Consider the following 12,771-nt stretch of genomic DNA (forward strand, 5'->3'; position numbering starts at 1 on the left):
TTGCTCAGTACCACCCGCACAACGAGAGTTTGACGAATTATCGCCACCAGCGATCCGAGACTCTGAGGAGTTCTTCATCAAGCGAGCGCAGCAACAGTCGCTACCAGAGTATGCTGCAGTTAAGGCAGGCAAGCCGATCCCTGCAACCAGCAAGCTGGTCTCGCTCAAGCCAATGATTGACGACGCTGGCCTTCTACGCGTCGGAGGTCGACTACAGCATGCAGACTTCTTGACTGCAGAACAACGCAATCCGATCGTCCTACCACGAGGAGACCATGTGACACAGCTGATTGTCAAGGCATGTCACGAACGAGGATATCACGCGTTCGGTGTCAGCCATACGCTAGCCGAACTCTCGTCGCGCTACTGGATCGTCGCTGGCCGCGAAGAGGTGCGAGCTTGGGAAGCCAAGTGTGCGAGGTGCGCCCGGAACCGTACGAAGCCGGCAATGCAGGTGATGGCGCCACTACCTAAGGTCCGAGTCAGCCTGCCGCTACGCGCATTCGGCCGAGTCTCTGTAGACTATGCCGGACCGTTTATGACGAAGCAGGGTCGCGGCAAGACACAACACAAGCGGTACCTGTGCTTGTTCACCTGCTTGCAGACGAGAGCAGTGCATCTCGAGCTGTCATACGCGTTGACAACGGACTCGTTCCTGCAGGCGTACGTACGCTTCACCAATCGACGGGGAGTACCGATCGACGTCATCTCCGACAATGGCACGAATTTCGTCGGCGCCACCAATGAGCTTGCTCAGCTAGTCAAGCAGCTTGATGCAGAGGCGATTCAGCGGCAGACAGCGGATCAGCAGACTAGCTGGCGTTTCAACCCTCCAGCAGCACCACATTTCGGCGGAGTGCATGAGGCGTTAGTAAAATCGGCAAAGCGTGCTATCTCGGCGATTCTGAAGAACGCGGAGGTCACAGACGAGGAGCTATTGTCTGCTATCGTCGGCGCGGAGGCGCTCATGAACTCACGGCCACTATCCTACGTGTCGGCAGATGGTCGTGACCCGACTCCGCTAACGCCCAATCATTTCATGTATGGCCAAATCGGTACTCGGTTCGCACCTGCAGGAGTGGACGAGAGCGAGTTCAACCCTCGGCAACGCTGGCGTGTAGTGCAAGAACTCGTGCTGCACTTTTGGCGGAGATGGATGCAGGAAGTCGTGCCAGAGCTGAACCGGCGACTCAAGTGGAGGACGGCCGAGACAGACCTCAAGGTCGACGACATCGTTCTAGTGACATCCCAAGACAACCCACGGGGCACTTGGCCAATGGGTCGCGTCACCGAAGTGCACCCTGGTCCAGACGGACACGTGCGAGTTGTGAAGGTCAAGGTGGGCGACAAGACCTACACCCGCCCAATCGTGCGTCTTTGTAAGCTGTTCTGTGAGTAGCTCCTTGTTTGCCTATGTCAGAACAATACTCAATTTCGGATTTTTGGTCACTGTGAATTTCGGCACAGTGAGAAGGGAGAGAAATGTTTAGAAGAGTATCTCTTTGTTGTTGCTACTATAATCGAGTGGCACATTCGCACTACAATTCTACGAGTGCTAGTTTGAAATTACGTTACGAATTGTTACGTTGTACAGCAGGTACGAAACAATTAATATTTACATACTCACCGGTTTTCGTTTCGGAGTCCCGCGCTGTGACTCAGCTAATTTCTATTTCGTTTGCCTTGTATTGTCTGACTAGGGGCGCTGTCACCCCGTCGGGTGCAAGCACCCTTGGACAGAAGCACTTCACTTCACGACAAGTGTTCATTTTCGTTTTCCTCTTCTGCTTCTGTTGCACAGTTTGAACTTTGAATGTGTGCTTTTTTCGTACTCTGCTCTCGATCGAACCATGCGCGGGTCGATCTCCAATAATTTTATCTTCCGTTGCCATGACTGGCATTAGTACGCGTTCTGTACTCACTCGCTGCTTGGCACGCTTGCAGCGCGTCTTTTTTCTGTTGCAACCCAGTGCCTGCGTGCACGGTACGGGATTTGCGATGCCACATCAGCGTTGGTGTGTCGTTGTGCTTTGTTGTTGTTTTGTTCTTTGCTGAGTGTGGTCGTTAAAACTGAGAAAGAACGGGTCGTTGACAAGGCGTGGTTTCGATGTGCATGCCCTCCTGTCAACTCCAAACTACCTGGAGAAGACGCTAACTACCTGTGACTCTGTCTGTGTGGATGTGCTTGCGTCGTCACTCACTGCGGGAATCCAGACCACTCTAGACAAACATGCTCCACTTCGGGAACGGCGCCGCAAATCTCGACGTCCTTGCCCCTAGATTACAGATGAGTTAGTGGCAAGTGTTCGTGAACGGAACCGGGCGCATCGTCTCTGGCTCCGAGACAAAACCGATCAGAACCTTCAAGAAGCACACCGATCAGCTCGCTCCAAAGCACGGAAGTTGGACAGGAGTCTGCGCAACTTGTACTTCACTAAGAGATGTGATACATCAGATCAACGGCAACTTTGGGCTGTCATGAACGATGTCACAGGCCGACAGAAGACACGGAAAGAACCTGAAGCGCCGCTTGAGTCACTCAGTAAATTGTTTGGAGACATTGTGCATGACCCTATGCGGCCACCTGAGCTGCATATACCACATGGTCCAGCCTCTGCATCTAGCTTCTCAACATTTCAGCCGGTAAGCGTGTCTGATGTTGCACAATGCTTGCAAACTGTGAGTCCTCATAAAGCATCTGGGAGTGACAACATTCCTGGAATTGTACTGCAGCAGTGTTCACATGTCCTGGCACCTCCATTTACCACCCTAGTCAATGCATCCTTGACATCAGGTACTGTGCCAGTGTGTTTTAAAACATCACACATTAGTCCACTGTTCAAGAGTGGCGATGCAACATCCCCTACTAACTATAGACCAGTGTCATTGCTCCCTATTCTGTCCCGGATTTTGGAGTTCTTTGTAAAGAAGCAACTCACAGCATACCTCACGCAACATAGCATATTACCTAGCAGTCAGTTTGCCTACAGGAAAATGCACTCTACCGAAGATGCATTAGTTCTAGCCGCCAACCGTTGGCTGTTGGCCAAACAAGAGCGAAAATACACAGGTATTGTGATGGTTGACATGTCAAAAGCGTTTGACCGTGTCCAACATCAACGTCTGATTGATAAACTATTCACCCTGGGAGTCAATGGCAGAGTATTGTTATGGTTGGCTAGCTATCTGTCTGGTCGTACTCAACGTGTCAAGGTGTGTGAGGCTCTTTCTGATGCAGTCCCATGCTCAAGAGGTGTGCCCCAAGGCAGTGTTCTTGGGCCGCTTCTCTTTGTCCTTTACACGAGTGACATTTCCGACGTCATACCTTGCATTGTTGTTCATCAGGAGTTCGCGGACGACATCATCCTAGATTATTCTGATTCAGATCTGGACACTGTTTGCAAGACGTTGACTACGGCTGTGACACGTCTGTCTGACTGGCTCTCCGAAATTGGGCTTCTGCTGAATACCGGCAAAACCCAAGTCATGGTAATTCAACCTCGGGGACTCACTGGCGACATACCAGTCGTGAAATGTAAGGATCAAGCCTTAACTGTTACCTCCACTGCCAAATACCTTGGCGTAACCATTGATGACCAGCTATCCTGGCAGCCCCATGTCTCCAGTGTTGTGCAGAAGGCGTCAGTCGCCATCAGCCAGCTATGGCGCCATGGGCGATCTCTGCCCATAAGAGCCCGCAGACTTTGGTACATTGGCATTGTGCAAGCACGACTAACGTACGCATCCAATGCATTCTTCCCGTCGCTGACACAGCAGCTGCAGAGTCGTTTAATCAAATCCAGCAAATCCGGAATTCGTGCAATTTTCCGACTCTCCAGCCGTGCATCCACAGCCCCCCTCCTCGTGCGCTTATCTATTCGATCCCTAACTCACATTTTTAACTACAAGGTTTTATTTTTTGTTTTCCGTTGCCTACATGATCTTGCAAGTCCTCTTTTCTGCACCTACTTTCAGTTGATGGCTAACACAGGCCAAGCATCCCGGGATGATCGCCGAATTACTCGAGGACAGGAGCAGCGGCTACTGCAAGTGCCTTTCCTTCCTGGACCTTCCAGTCGTCAGTCATTGACATTTTGTGGGAAGCACTCTTTGGAATTCCCTTCCCAGCGATATTCGCCTCCATAGTGCGGCGGTTGCCTTTAAACTGGCTCTGAACAGAATTAATTGTAATTTGTAACCACCTTGCTCGGCATCCCTACACATCACTGCATGTTTTCTCGGTGTTTTCTTCACTGCATGCTTACACATACACACACCCATTTGAATTATATACAAACTTTGTGCTTTGGAATTATCATGATTGTTATGATTCTTTTTAATATTTCCTTCTCTCATAATATTATATTCGTTCTTAGCAGAAACCGGAGGTTTTTCCTCTGGTGAGAAGGCAGAATTGCCTGTGCTCTAAACGAATTCAAATAAAAGAAACAAACAAACAAAAAAGTGACTTTGTGGTGTGGTGCCTTTTTGTTCTGTGTGATACGTTATGTCTCCACGGTATTGAGCAATTCAAGTTCACTGGGTGCAACTTTCGGGTGTGCCCAGGTTTATGAAGGAAAAAACTGGGTTCGCGTACAAGAGTCACCTCTCCACTTCCTTTTGACGTAACCGCCTTATGATCAAACGTCAGATGGGGTTCCTAAATGGTGGCAAATAATATGGTACAATTTTAGAAAGTGAAGCTTACGGTGGCAGCTTTGTACATTAGTCCAGACACCGGCTAATTCATCCTTTACCATGCATTTCATCGTTGAATTAGTCGATGGACTGTAGCCTTGATTGCATGTAACATTTGCCTCTTCGCCAAGATAAGCGTTGTAAACACGAACAACTCCATTGGTTACATTGATTGTACTAGAGCAGTAAGCAGGCTTCACTTTAGAGCATTGGCAAATAATACACATCCACCAGGACAAGCCATGAACAATGCACGGGAGAACAGCAAAGCAAAGACACATGGAAAAATAATGTCTTCAGTGTCATTATTGAAGACAATCCCAATCTGGCCATGGTTATCATTTGGGCAATGCACATACACCATCCAGCACTCAGTGGCCAAATGATTGATAGCAACCAATACACACAGAGACTAAAGAACGAATGAATGACGAGAAATCTGAAGATACGCACCTCAATCAGAGAACACTAATTGCGCAAGCACTCTTTTCTGGTTCCTGAGAATAGTTCTTTCTCCCCACTCAGAAAGGACACAGGAGGCAACCTTCACTGCTCAAACAATGCTCAATTCTCATGGACAGAGCTGTGTGCAGACACCCACCCTCCCATGCTCTCCAATGATGGGAATATTTTCACAGGATCTTGATCCTGCATGCTCTCCAATGATGCGAATATTTACACAGGATCTTGATTTCAGTGTCAAAGGGCTGTCAATGCCGCTTGCAAGTTCTTTTTAGTTGAGGTAGAAGCCTGGACATGGGAGGTCTGCATAAGAACACAATACTGTCCTCAACACCTGAACACCCATTCGTTTTAACTTATGGTTGCAGGTAAGTATATTGGTCCACACGTTGTGCGTCAAATTGTGTTCCTGGCACTTCATTGGCAACGCATTTGGTGGTTGGTAACCTTGGTTACATGTGTCGTAGTCCGGCGGCCCGGAGTTAGACCCCAAAGCTGCGGTCATCGACATAACTAACTTACTAAACCTTCACATTACAAGGCCGTGCAGTGGTGGCCACTTGGAGAGAGTCCACCAACAGAATTTCTCTTACGCAAGCACACACATATACCTAGACATACTCTCACACACACACTCAGGCGTATACCGACACATACACTCACACCAGCGTTCAAGTTTACTCACATCTTCAAAGAGGGTACATGTAACTCAGTTCAAGAGAAGATAATGAAGAGCACAAGGCAAGAGAGACGGAAGCCGAAGCTTCCGCCTGAAGCCGGAAGGCAAGAGAGAGAGAAAGGCGATTGCCATAATATCTAACCACGGGCCGGAGGCTGATCCCCCGTACGAACTATAGGACAAATAATGAACCATGGACGGTACACCCGCATGCCGCAGTGTACCAAACCTTAGCAATAATGTGTATAAAGTGTATAACAAAGAGCGCGAGCCAGCTAAGGAAATAATAAGGTATACCAAAATAAGGAAGGCCCCAGGCCTTGTGTGAAGACATAAAATAAAGACGATTATGAACCCGTTTACAGGAGATAGATAAATAATTAGACACCTAAATAAGGCAGACTTGTCACGTAGAGGCCTAAAAAGGCAGCGTGTCAATAGCATGGATACGACACATGTAACGGTTGCAGTTCAATCAGTGTAATTACTGTTAACAGTAACAACTCCATTCTTTACTTTGATATCACTGGGGCAAAGCATATATGCTGTTAAGTATGGGTAATGCATTGAAATCCATCAAGAACAAGAGAAAGAAGTATGCATTAATGTCAGAGAACAACACCGGGAGGGGGCTCAATTTGATAGCACAACGTCAGAGCGTTTTCCAAGCTTCAATCACTAATTACGTTTGGCGCAACGAGTACAGCGAGCTGCGCACTCAGTGCAAACACCATAATGCTCTTTGCTTCCAGCACGGAGTCCAGCCACGAATGTGGAAGACTGCCAGCGGGGTTCCCATCCACAAGCGATCTTCACGACCCGCCTTGATGAATTATCGCCCAGTTTCACTGCTGAGCATAATCTCTAAAATCATGGAGAGTGTTATCAATCATCAAATCATGAACCACCTTGAGCGTTACAAGCTCCTGACCCCCCACCAGTTCGGGCAGTCACTTCAATGCTTATTGGGCAGCCAAGCATCATCGCTGTACACCATATCAGCAGGAGTTCCCCAAGGGAGCATACTCGGGCCCACACTCTTCCTGATGTACGTGAGCGACGCCTCAGAAGCCCTCTCACCGGGAGCCCGCCTGGAGGCGTAAGCTGACGATACAACCTTGTATAGCCTGATATCCCTCGACACATCCCCAGCCGACGCTGCATTGAGCCTCCAGACTTCTGTTGATCACTTGCATCGGTTTGGCTGAAGATGGCGCATCTCCTTCGAACCGTCAAAGTCCCAATCCATGACCGCCACTCTTGGCAGAACCCCAACAATTTGCCTCACATTGTCTTTGGCGGAACTCCTGTCCTTGAGGAGAAGGCTCTCTCTTTACTTGGAGTGACCTTTGACTCGAAGATGTCACTCAGCACTCGTCTCCGGAAGGTTGCCGTTCGAGCCAAGGAAGGACTGGGCAGCGCACTTCCTCTTTCCAGCCGACCGCACCACAGTATACGAGGCATTGGTTCGACCTGTTATGAGTGTGCCCCCCCCCCCCCCCATCTGGATAGGTGCTCTGCCCAGCCACCTGCAACACCTGGATTATATCCAATGTTGTGCTCTGCGAATTGTTGTGCCCTGCTTGCCTCCCTGTACGAGCTGCATTACCTGTTCGGCCCTCCGCAGCTGCTCTCTGTATTGCCACCGCGTCATTTCCCCTCATCCAGCCCCAGAACTCGCAGCGAGCACGGTAGTGTCATTGGTCATGACCACCAACAGCGAGGGAGTGCAAACATTTAAAACAAACGTTTGTCACCATCTGCGAAGCACAAACTGGCTCTGGGCAGTCGACTCGCTATGATGCTGCTCTCGTCTATCCCTATCTACGCACCACAACTGGCTCCGACAATCGAGTCACCATGATCAGCCACGATGATGCTCCTCTCAGTCAGAACCTCTGCAATTGTACATAGCATCACAGTTTCTCCCGCACTCTCGCTGGTGTTAACCCTTCCTTTCTGTTCACTTCGCTGACTCGTACAGCTCTGTCTTTTGTTTTTTTGGTGCGTGTTTCTGGCCGTGATGCCGAGACCTCAGGTCGGCAGAGCCATCAATGCCCCACCATCACTGCTGTATCTCGGTGCAGCCCGTACTCAGTAGTTGTCACGTTTTGTCCTAATCTCAGTACCCGTGTCTTTCTTTAGTATTTTCGACCTGGGAATGTGAACATACTTTGAAGTATTAAAAAAAAGCAATGATGGATTCTTATCTGCACGTACTTTTCTGAGGGACAATTGTTATGACCGATTTGTTTGCCACTATAAATAAGGTTTTTTAATAATTTCAAAAAAGGTTGATTCATACACACCTGGCAATGTGGTGATAAATGCACGTCTGCTCATGTCGTTCCTGTGTCATCTGCTATGCACCATACGCTACCTGATGTACAAGCCTGCTATGTCGGATACCACTAACTGTCCATGGAACAGGCGCCAGGCACGAACTGATGGTTCACCGTTGTGGTGTGGAGAATGAGAGTCATGTGCCAGAATAACTTGGCCACTTAGAGAGCGTGTGGGTAGGCGTGCATTGACCGCCATATTGCCAAATGTGTATTTGCTAGAGGTGAAACGAGTGTAATTAAGTTATTGAGCGAGCGCTCTAACTATCGAGCAAGCTATCCAGTACTCGATAGTAAAACAGAGATGTTCCAGGCTGTCCAAGAGAGTGCTCAATACCGAGTGGTAGAGCTGGTCCAAACAATAGGAGGACAGAGAAACCTCCTATTGTTTGAGTACTCGATAGTAATTAGTTTATGTTAATACCATACATGTATTTGCTGAAAGGAACAAAAAAGAAGAAGTAATTTATCTAGAAGAAATTTCTGAACTTTTCGGAAGGCTGCATTTGCCTTCATTCACTTCTGATAATATCAAGATGTCGGCAATGGAATATCTTTGCTGTAGGCTCGATCTAGAAAGTTTGGAGAAGGAATAGTACTCAACAAGCAGCGAGATGATTTTCCTCACACACACACACCTCAGACCTCAGACCTGCCTAACGCAGAAGCGATGATAGCGAACAGCTATGTTAGACATAGCAACTTGTGCTGGGATTACACCATTTAACAGCTTGCAAGGCTGATGAATTGACCGCCACTATTTTTAGCCTGGTATCCACCACACAGCTGATTGAATTGACTTTTTCTGGCCAGTGAATCCCTATTTTTCATTTTTCCATTTTCTTCTTCTTTTTTCTTTTTTCTTTTTTTCTACACACACACACCACACCACATACTCTGGCATACACTGGCTGTTGGTAACCACCCAGGAGAATGAAAGAAAAGTCAGGAAGAGACCGAGAAAGAGAAGAAAGACGTGTGCGACCATAAGAGTCGGGAATTGAACCCGCAACATCTCTCTCTTTCTCTCTCTCTATCACACACACACACACACACACACACACTGTACTGTACTGTACTGTACTTGCTCACTGCCATGACTGATAATGCGAGCCTCCCCTGAAGAGGGGAGAGAGATTCAAAGGACTCTTGGAAAGATGACTCATTTGGCCATTGAACCGCCCAACGACCGACACCACATGAAATCCCCCAAACGCTGGGTGGACTTGGAAATGATTCCACTTATGAGCTCCCCACACCTCAGTAAGTGGGTGAGGACAAGGTGCAAAAAAGGATTGACGGCATCAAGGTATCCGTCCCGGGATCCAACTGCAGTTACCCCTACCCGCAGTGGAGGTAATACTTGCTACTTGTGCGGGTGGCTAAATCAGAGTGGATCTGATATTAGCTTCACTAGCACCATGATTACACAAGAGTTAATCTAGCCAGAAGTAGTCCATGGTTGACAGGTATGTATACTTCAAATAGAATGTATATGAACCCTGGAACCAACAAAGGTGGCAGGTACAACATTACACATTCAAGCAGCCGAGCCCGTTGGCAACAGACCCAACACTCTCTGGCATAAGTGTACCCACCAACCGAACTAGCTGGCACACAGAAACACACCTTGACCTTGACCTTGCCCATTGCGTAGCAATGATAGCGCATTGTTTCCACGACGGAATGACTGATGGCGTTTCAGGTCGCCGCTTCGACGGAACATGCGGCCGCAGGCGCAACCGTAGCCAGCAGCAGAGGGTGCCTTGGGTGGTCGACGGGCAATGGCACGCCACTCCGGACGGTTTTGGGCTGCATCATACCATCCACATGTTGGCACCGGTGGCTCAACCGACGCAAAGATAACGACGTCCCTCCACCGCTTGCGTGGACCATGCGCTAGGCGCGAGGCAGGCAGTTCACCGAAGAGAACACACTTCGGCAACCGGTGATCTTCCACCGATGCCACGTGTCCAAGCCAGCGCAAACGCCAATCCCATACGATGCGACCAATGTCCTCAGGCACTCCAAGGGCAAGGGTCTTTGCATCGGCTGAGGACATTGAGTGGGTCTCCCATTGCTGCCGTCGCGACACTCCAACGATAGATCTGACACATTGATGGTGGAAAAGGTTGAGGTTCCGTAGGTCTGGGGCGTTCGTTGTCCAGGTCTCCGCGCCGCACAGGAGGGTAGAGAGCACCACGGCAACATACACGTGCCGACGACACTGCAGACTCAGTGACCAGTTCTCGAACACGGCTTGCTTCAAACTACCAAAGGCTTTGGATGCCTTGCCAATACGGGCCTGGACGTCATGGGAGGACAAACCATCGCGGTACATGGCACTGCCAAGATACGTGAATGATTCAACAGAATCTATGGCTTCACCACCATCCAGTGTCATTGGCGCATTCGTCGCAGTGTTCATCGCCATACCTTTCGTTTTGGCCACGCTGACAGTTAAACCCCACTGGGAAGCGCACGAAATAAACTTGGTCGTGGACGACTCGAAGTCATCCTAATGTTGGCGTTACCGTCAAACACACACACACACACACACACACACACACACTCACACACGCACACACACATACAAACACACACACTCACACACGCACACACACATACAAACACACACACACACACAAGTGTGGTGTAAGCCTAACGTCCTTAGCGCTACGGACATGTGTTGAAGCTAGGTGTCAGGGCGTCGAATGTCTCAGTACTCTGTCAGTTTTGTGCCTAGTTATTGCACCTTCTGACTGTATATACTATCCAGTTACAGTGATGGAGAGTTACTCTTAACTCGTATCCATATGTCCTTTTCTTTTCTACATTTATTTATGGCTCAACATCCGAGTTTCAAATTAATATTTATATATGGCAATAAGTAGGACGAGCTGAAGTAACATTTGGATTACTTTATTAACAATGAAAGGGATGGAAACGATGCATAAAACAATGTAAAGGGTAAGGAAGATACATGTATGAAGAAAAAAGCAATGGAAAGAAAGATGATTCGAACAAGTTTTCGTACAACACTCTTCAGGAATCACTGTTGTATTAAAGAACAAAATGAGAACAAAGGAAATAATAATTATAGCAATCAAGGTAGGGTAGCAAGATACAATGGCAGCACTGAAATATCGAGGTGTGATTTCTCACAAAAGCGTGCAGAAAACAAGGGTATACAAGTAAGAACTAAGCGTGACAAGTGTGTATCAGCAACAAAAAAAATGAGAATGAATGATAATAATAAAAATACCAAACAAGAAGGTGACAAACCACATTTAGACACAAGTGGCAACAACGTTGCCACACTACACAAACGAACATTATTTGAACAACTTTAGGGTAATAACACTATCTTTCTGGACACACAAATTCGGCTTATGAATGCGCTGACAAACAGCTTCCAAAACTTGTAACTGCAACAGAATCTAAACCATGCCGAGCACGGCACAAAACAGAAAAACAGGAATAAGAATAAGTACGGCAACAGTCAGTACTAGAGACCAAATGATTGTATACTGAAGACTTGCTATTATGAGACGTACGCAGACGATCTCAACTCACGCGCACAACCTCACACTCACTCTCACCCCCACTCAGCTCACCTTGTCCCTCACTGCTCAAACCAGACCCTGCTCCATCATCCACACCGGTTTGAATCTCCTTCTCACTTGTATTGTCCTGCGTCTCACCTTCACCATCAACGCCAGCCGCTAATGCCGTTGCCTTCATGTTTGTCGTCGTCCTCTCCGATTGTTTCCTTTGTACGTTTACCGTGAATTCATAGGTCCGGTTGTAATCTGCTGTAGATCTGCGTGGTCTGTCATTTGCTGCTTTGTTTTGTGGATAAGTCGCTGTTGTTGTTAGATGTGAAGCTGGTGTTGTTGTTGGATGTGAAGCTGGTGTTGTTGTTGCAGCCATGGTTGTTGGTCTTTCTGTTGAATCCAGCTCTGGTTCCGGTGGGACAAATCGACCGCCACGAGTGCTCCCCACCACCACAGACCTCGAAGGAGGAGGGTCAGGGGGAGGCAGAGGTGCTGTCACCACTCGAGGCACAGCCCCAGGCAAAGCACCCAGCGGCACAGACTTAGGCAAACCCGAGGGGGGCACCAATGGCGGTTCCGCACGCACCTCTAAAGAGCTGCTAAGCTCAAGCCCGTCCAACACCGATGTCAGAGGCGGAACGGCAGACAGCGGCAGGGAACTATCCTGCCGTATAGGTACTGGATGTTTCCTAGGCCTCCCGCGTTTGGGCCTCTCAGATTGTGCACTGGGTGGAAGGATGTGAAGTGTTGTATGTTGTTTAATACGTGCGATCAGGTGCTGAACAGTCCTACCAACATACCGACTAGCACAATGTCACGAAGCCTCGCAACAAAGTCGAAGCTATCCTTCACGGTGCATTTGCAATAGTTTGCAATAGTTTGCAATAGTTCGCAATAGTAATCTTAAAAAGCTAAAGAATGAAGAACAAATATCAAAACATGAATTTAATCGCATCAAACCGACTGGTACCCTTCGTCCTAGACTCTATGGCCTTCCAAAAATCCATACACCTACATGCCCTGTTAGACCAAT

The 12,771-nt window shown here is 48.3% G+C and overlaps 1 protein-coding gene across 4 annotated transcripts in view; it reads right to left on the reverse strand.

Moving 5' to 3' along the window:
• Window positions 1–12,771, reverse strand: part of LOC135819234 (sushi, von Willebrand factor type A, EGF and pentraxin domain-containing protein 1-like) — a 149,943-nt gene that overhangs the window by 71,306 nt on the left and 65,866 nt on the right. For all 4 annotated transcript variants that reach the window (XM_065332401.1, XM_065332402.1, XM_065332403.1 and 1 more), the window contains one exon: window positions 4,709–4,897. In XM_065332401.1, coding sequence (XP_065188473.1) covers window positions 4,709–4,897 — 189 coding nt within the window. The remainder of the gene's footprint in view (window positions 1–4,708; window positions 4,898–12,771) is intronic.

The sequence above is a fragment of the Sycon ciliatum genome, chromosome 6, assembly GCF_964019385.1.
Source record: "Sycon ciliatum chromosome 6, ocSycCili1.1, whole genome shotgun sequence".
Taxonomy (NCBI): domain Eukaryota; kingdom Metazoa; phylum Porifera; class Calcarea; order Leucosolenida; family Sycettidae; genus Sycon; species Sycon ciliatum.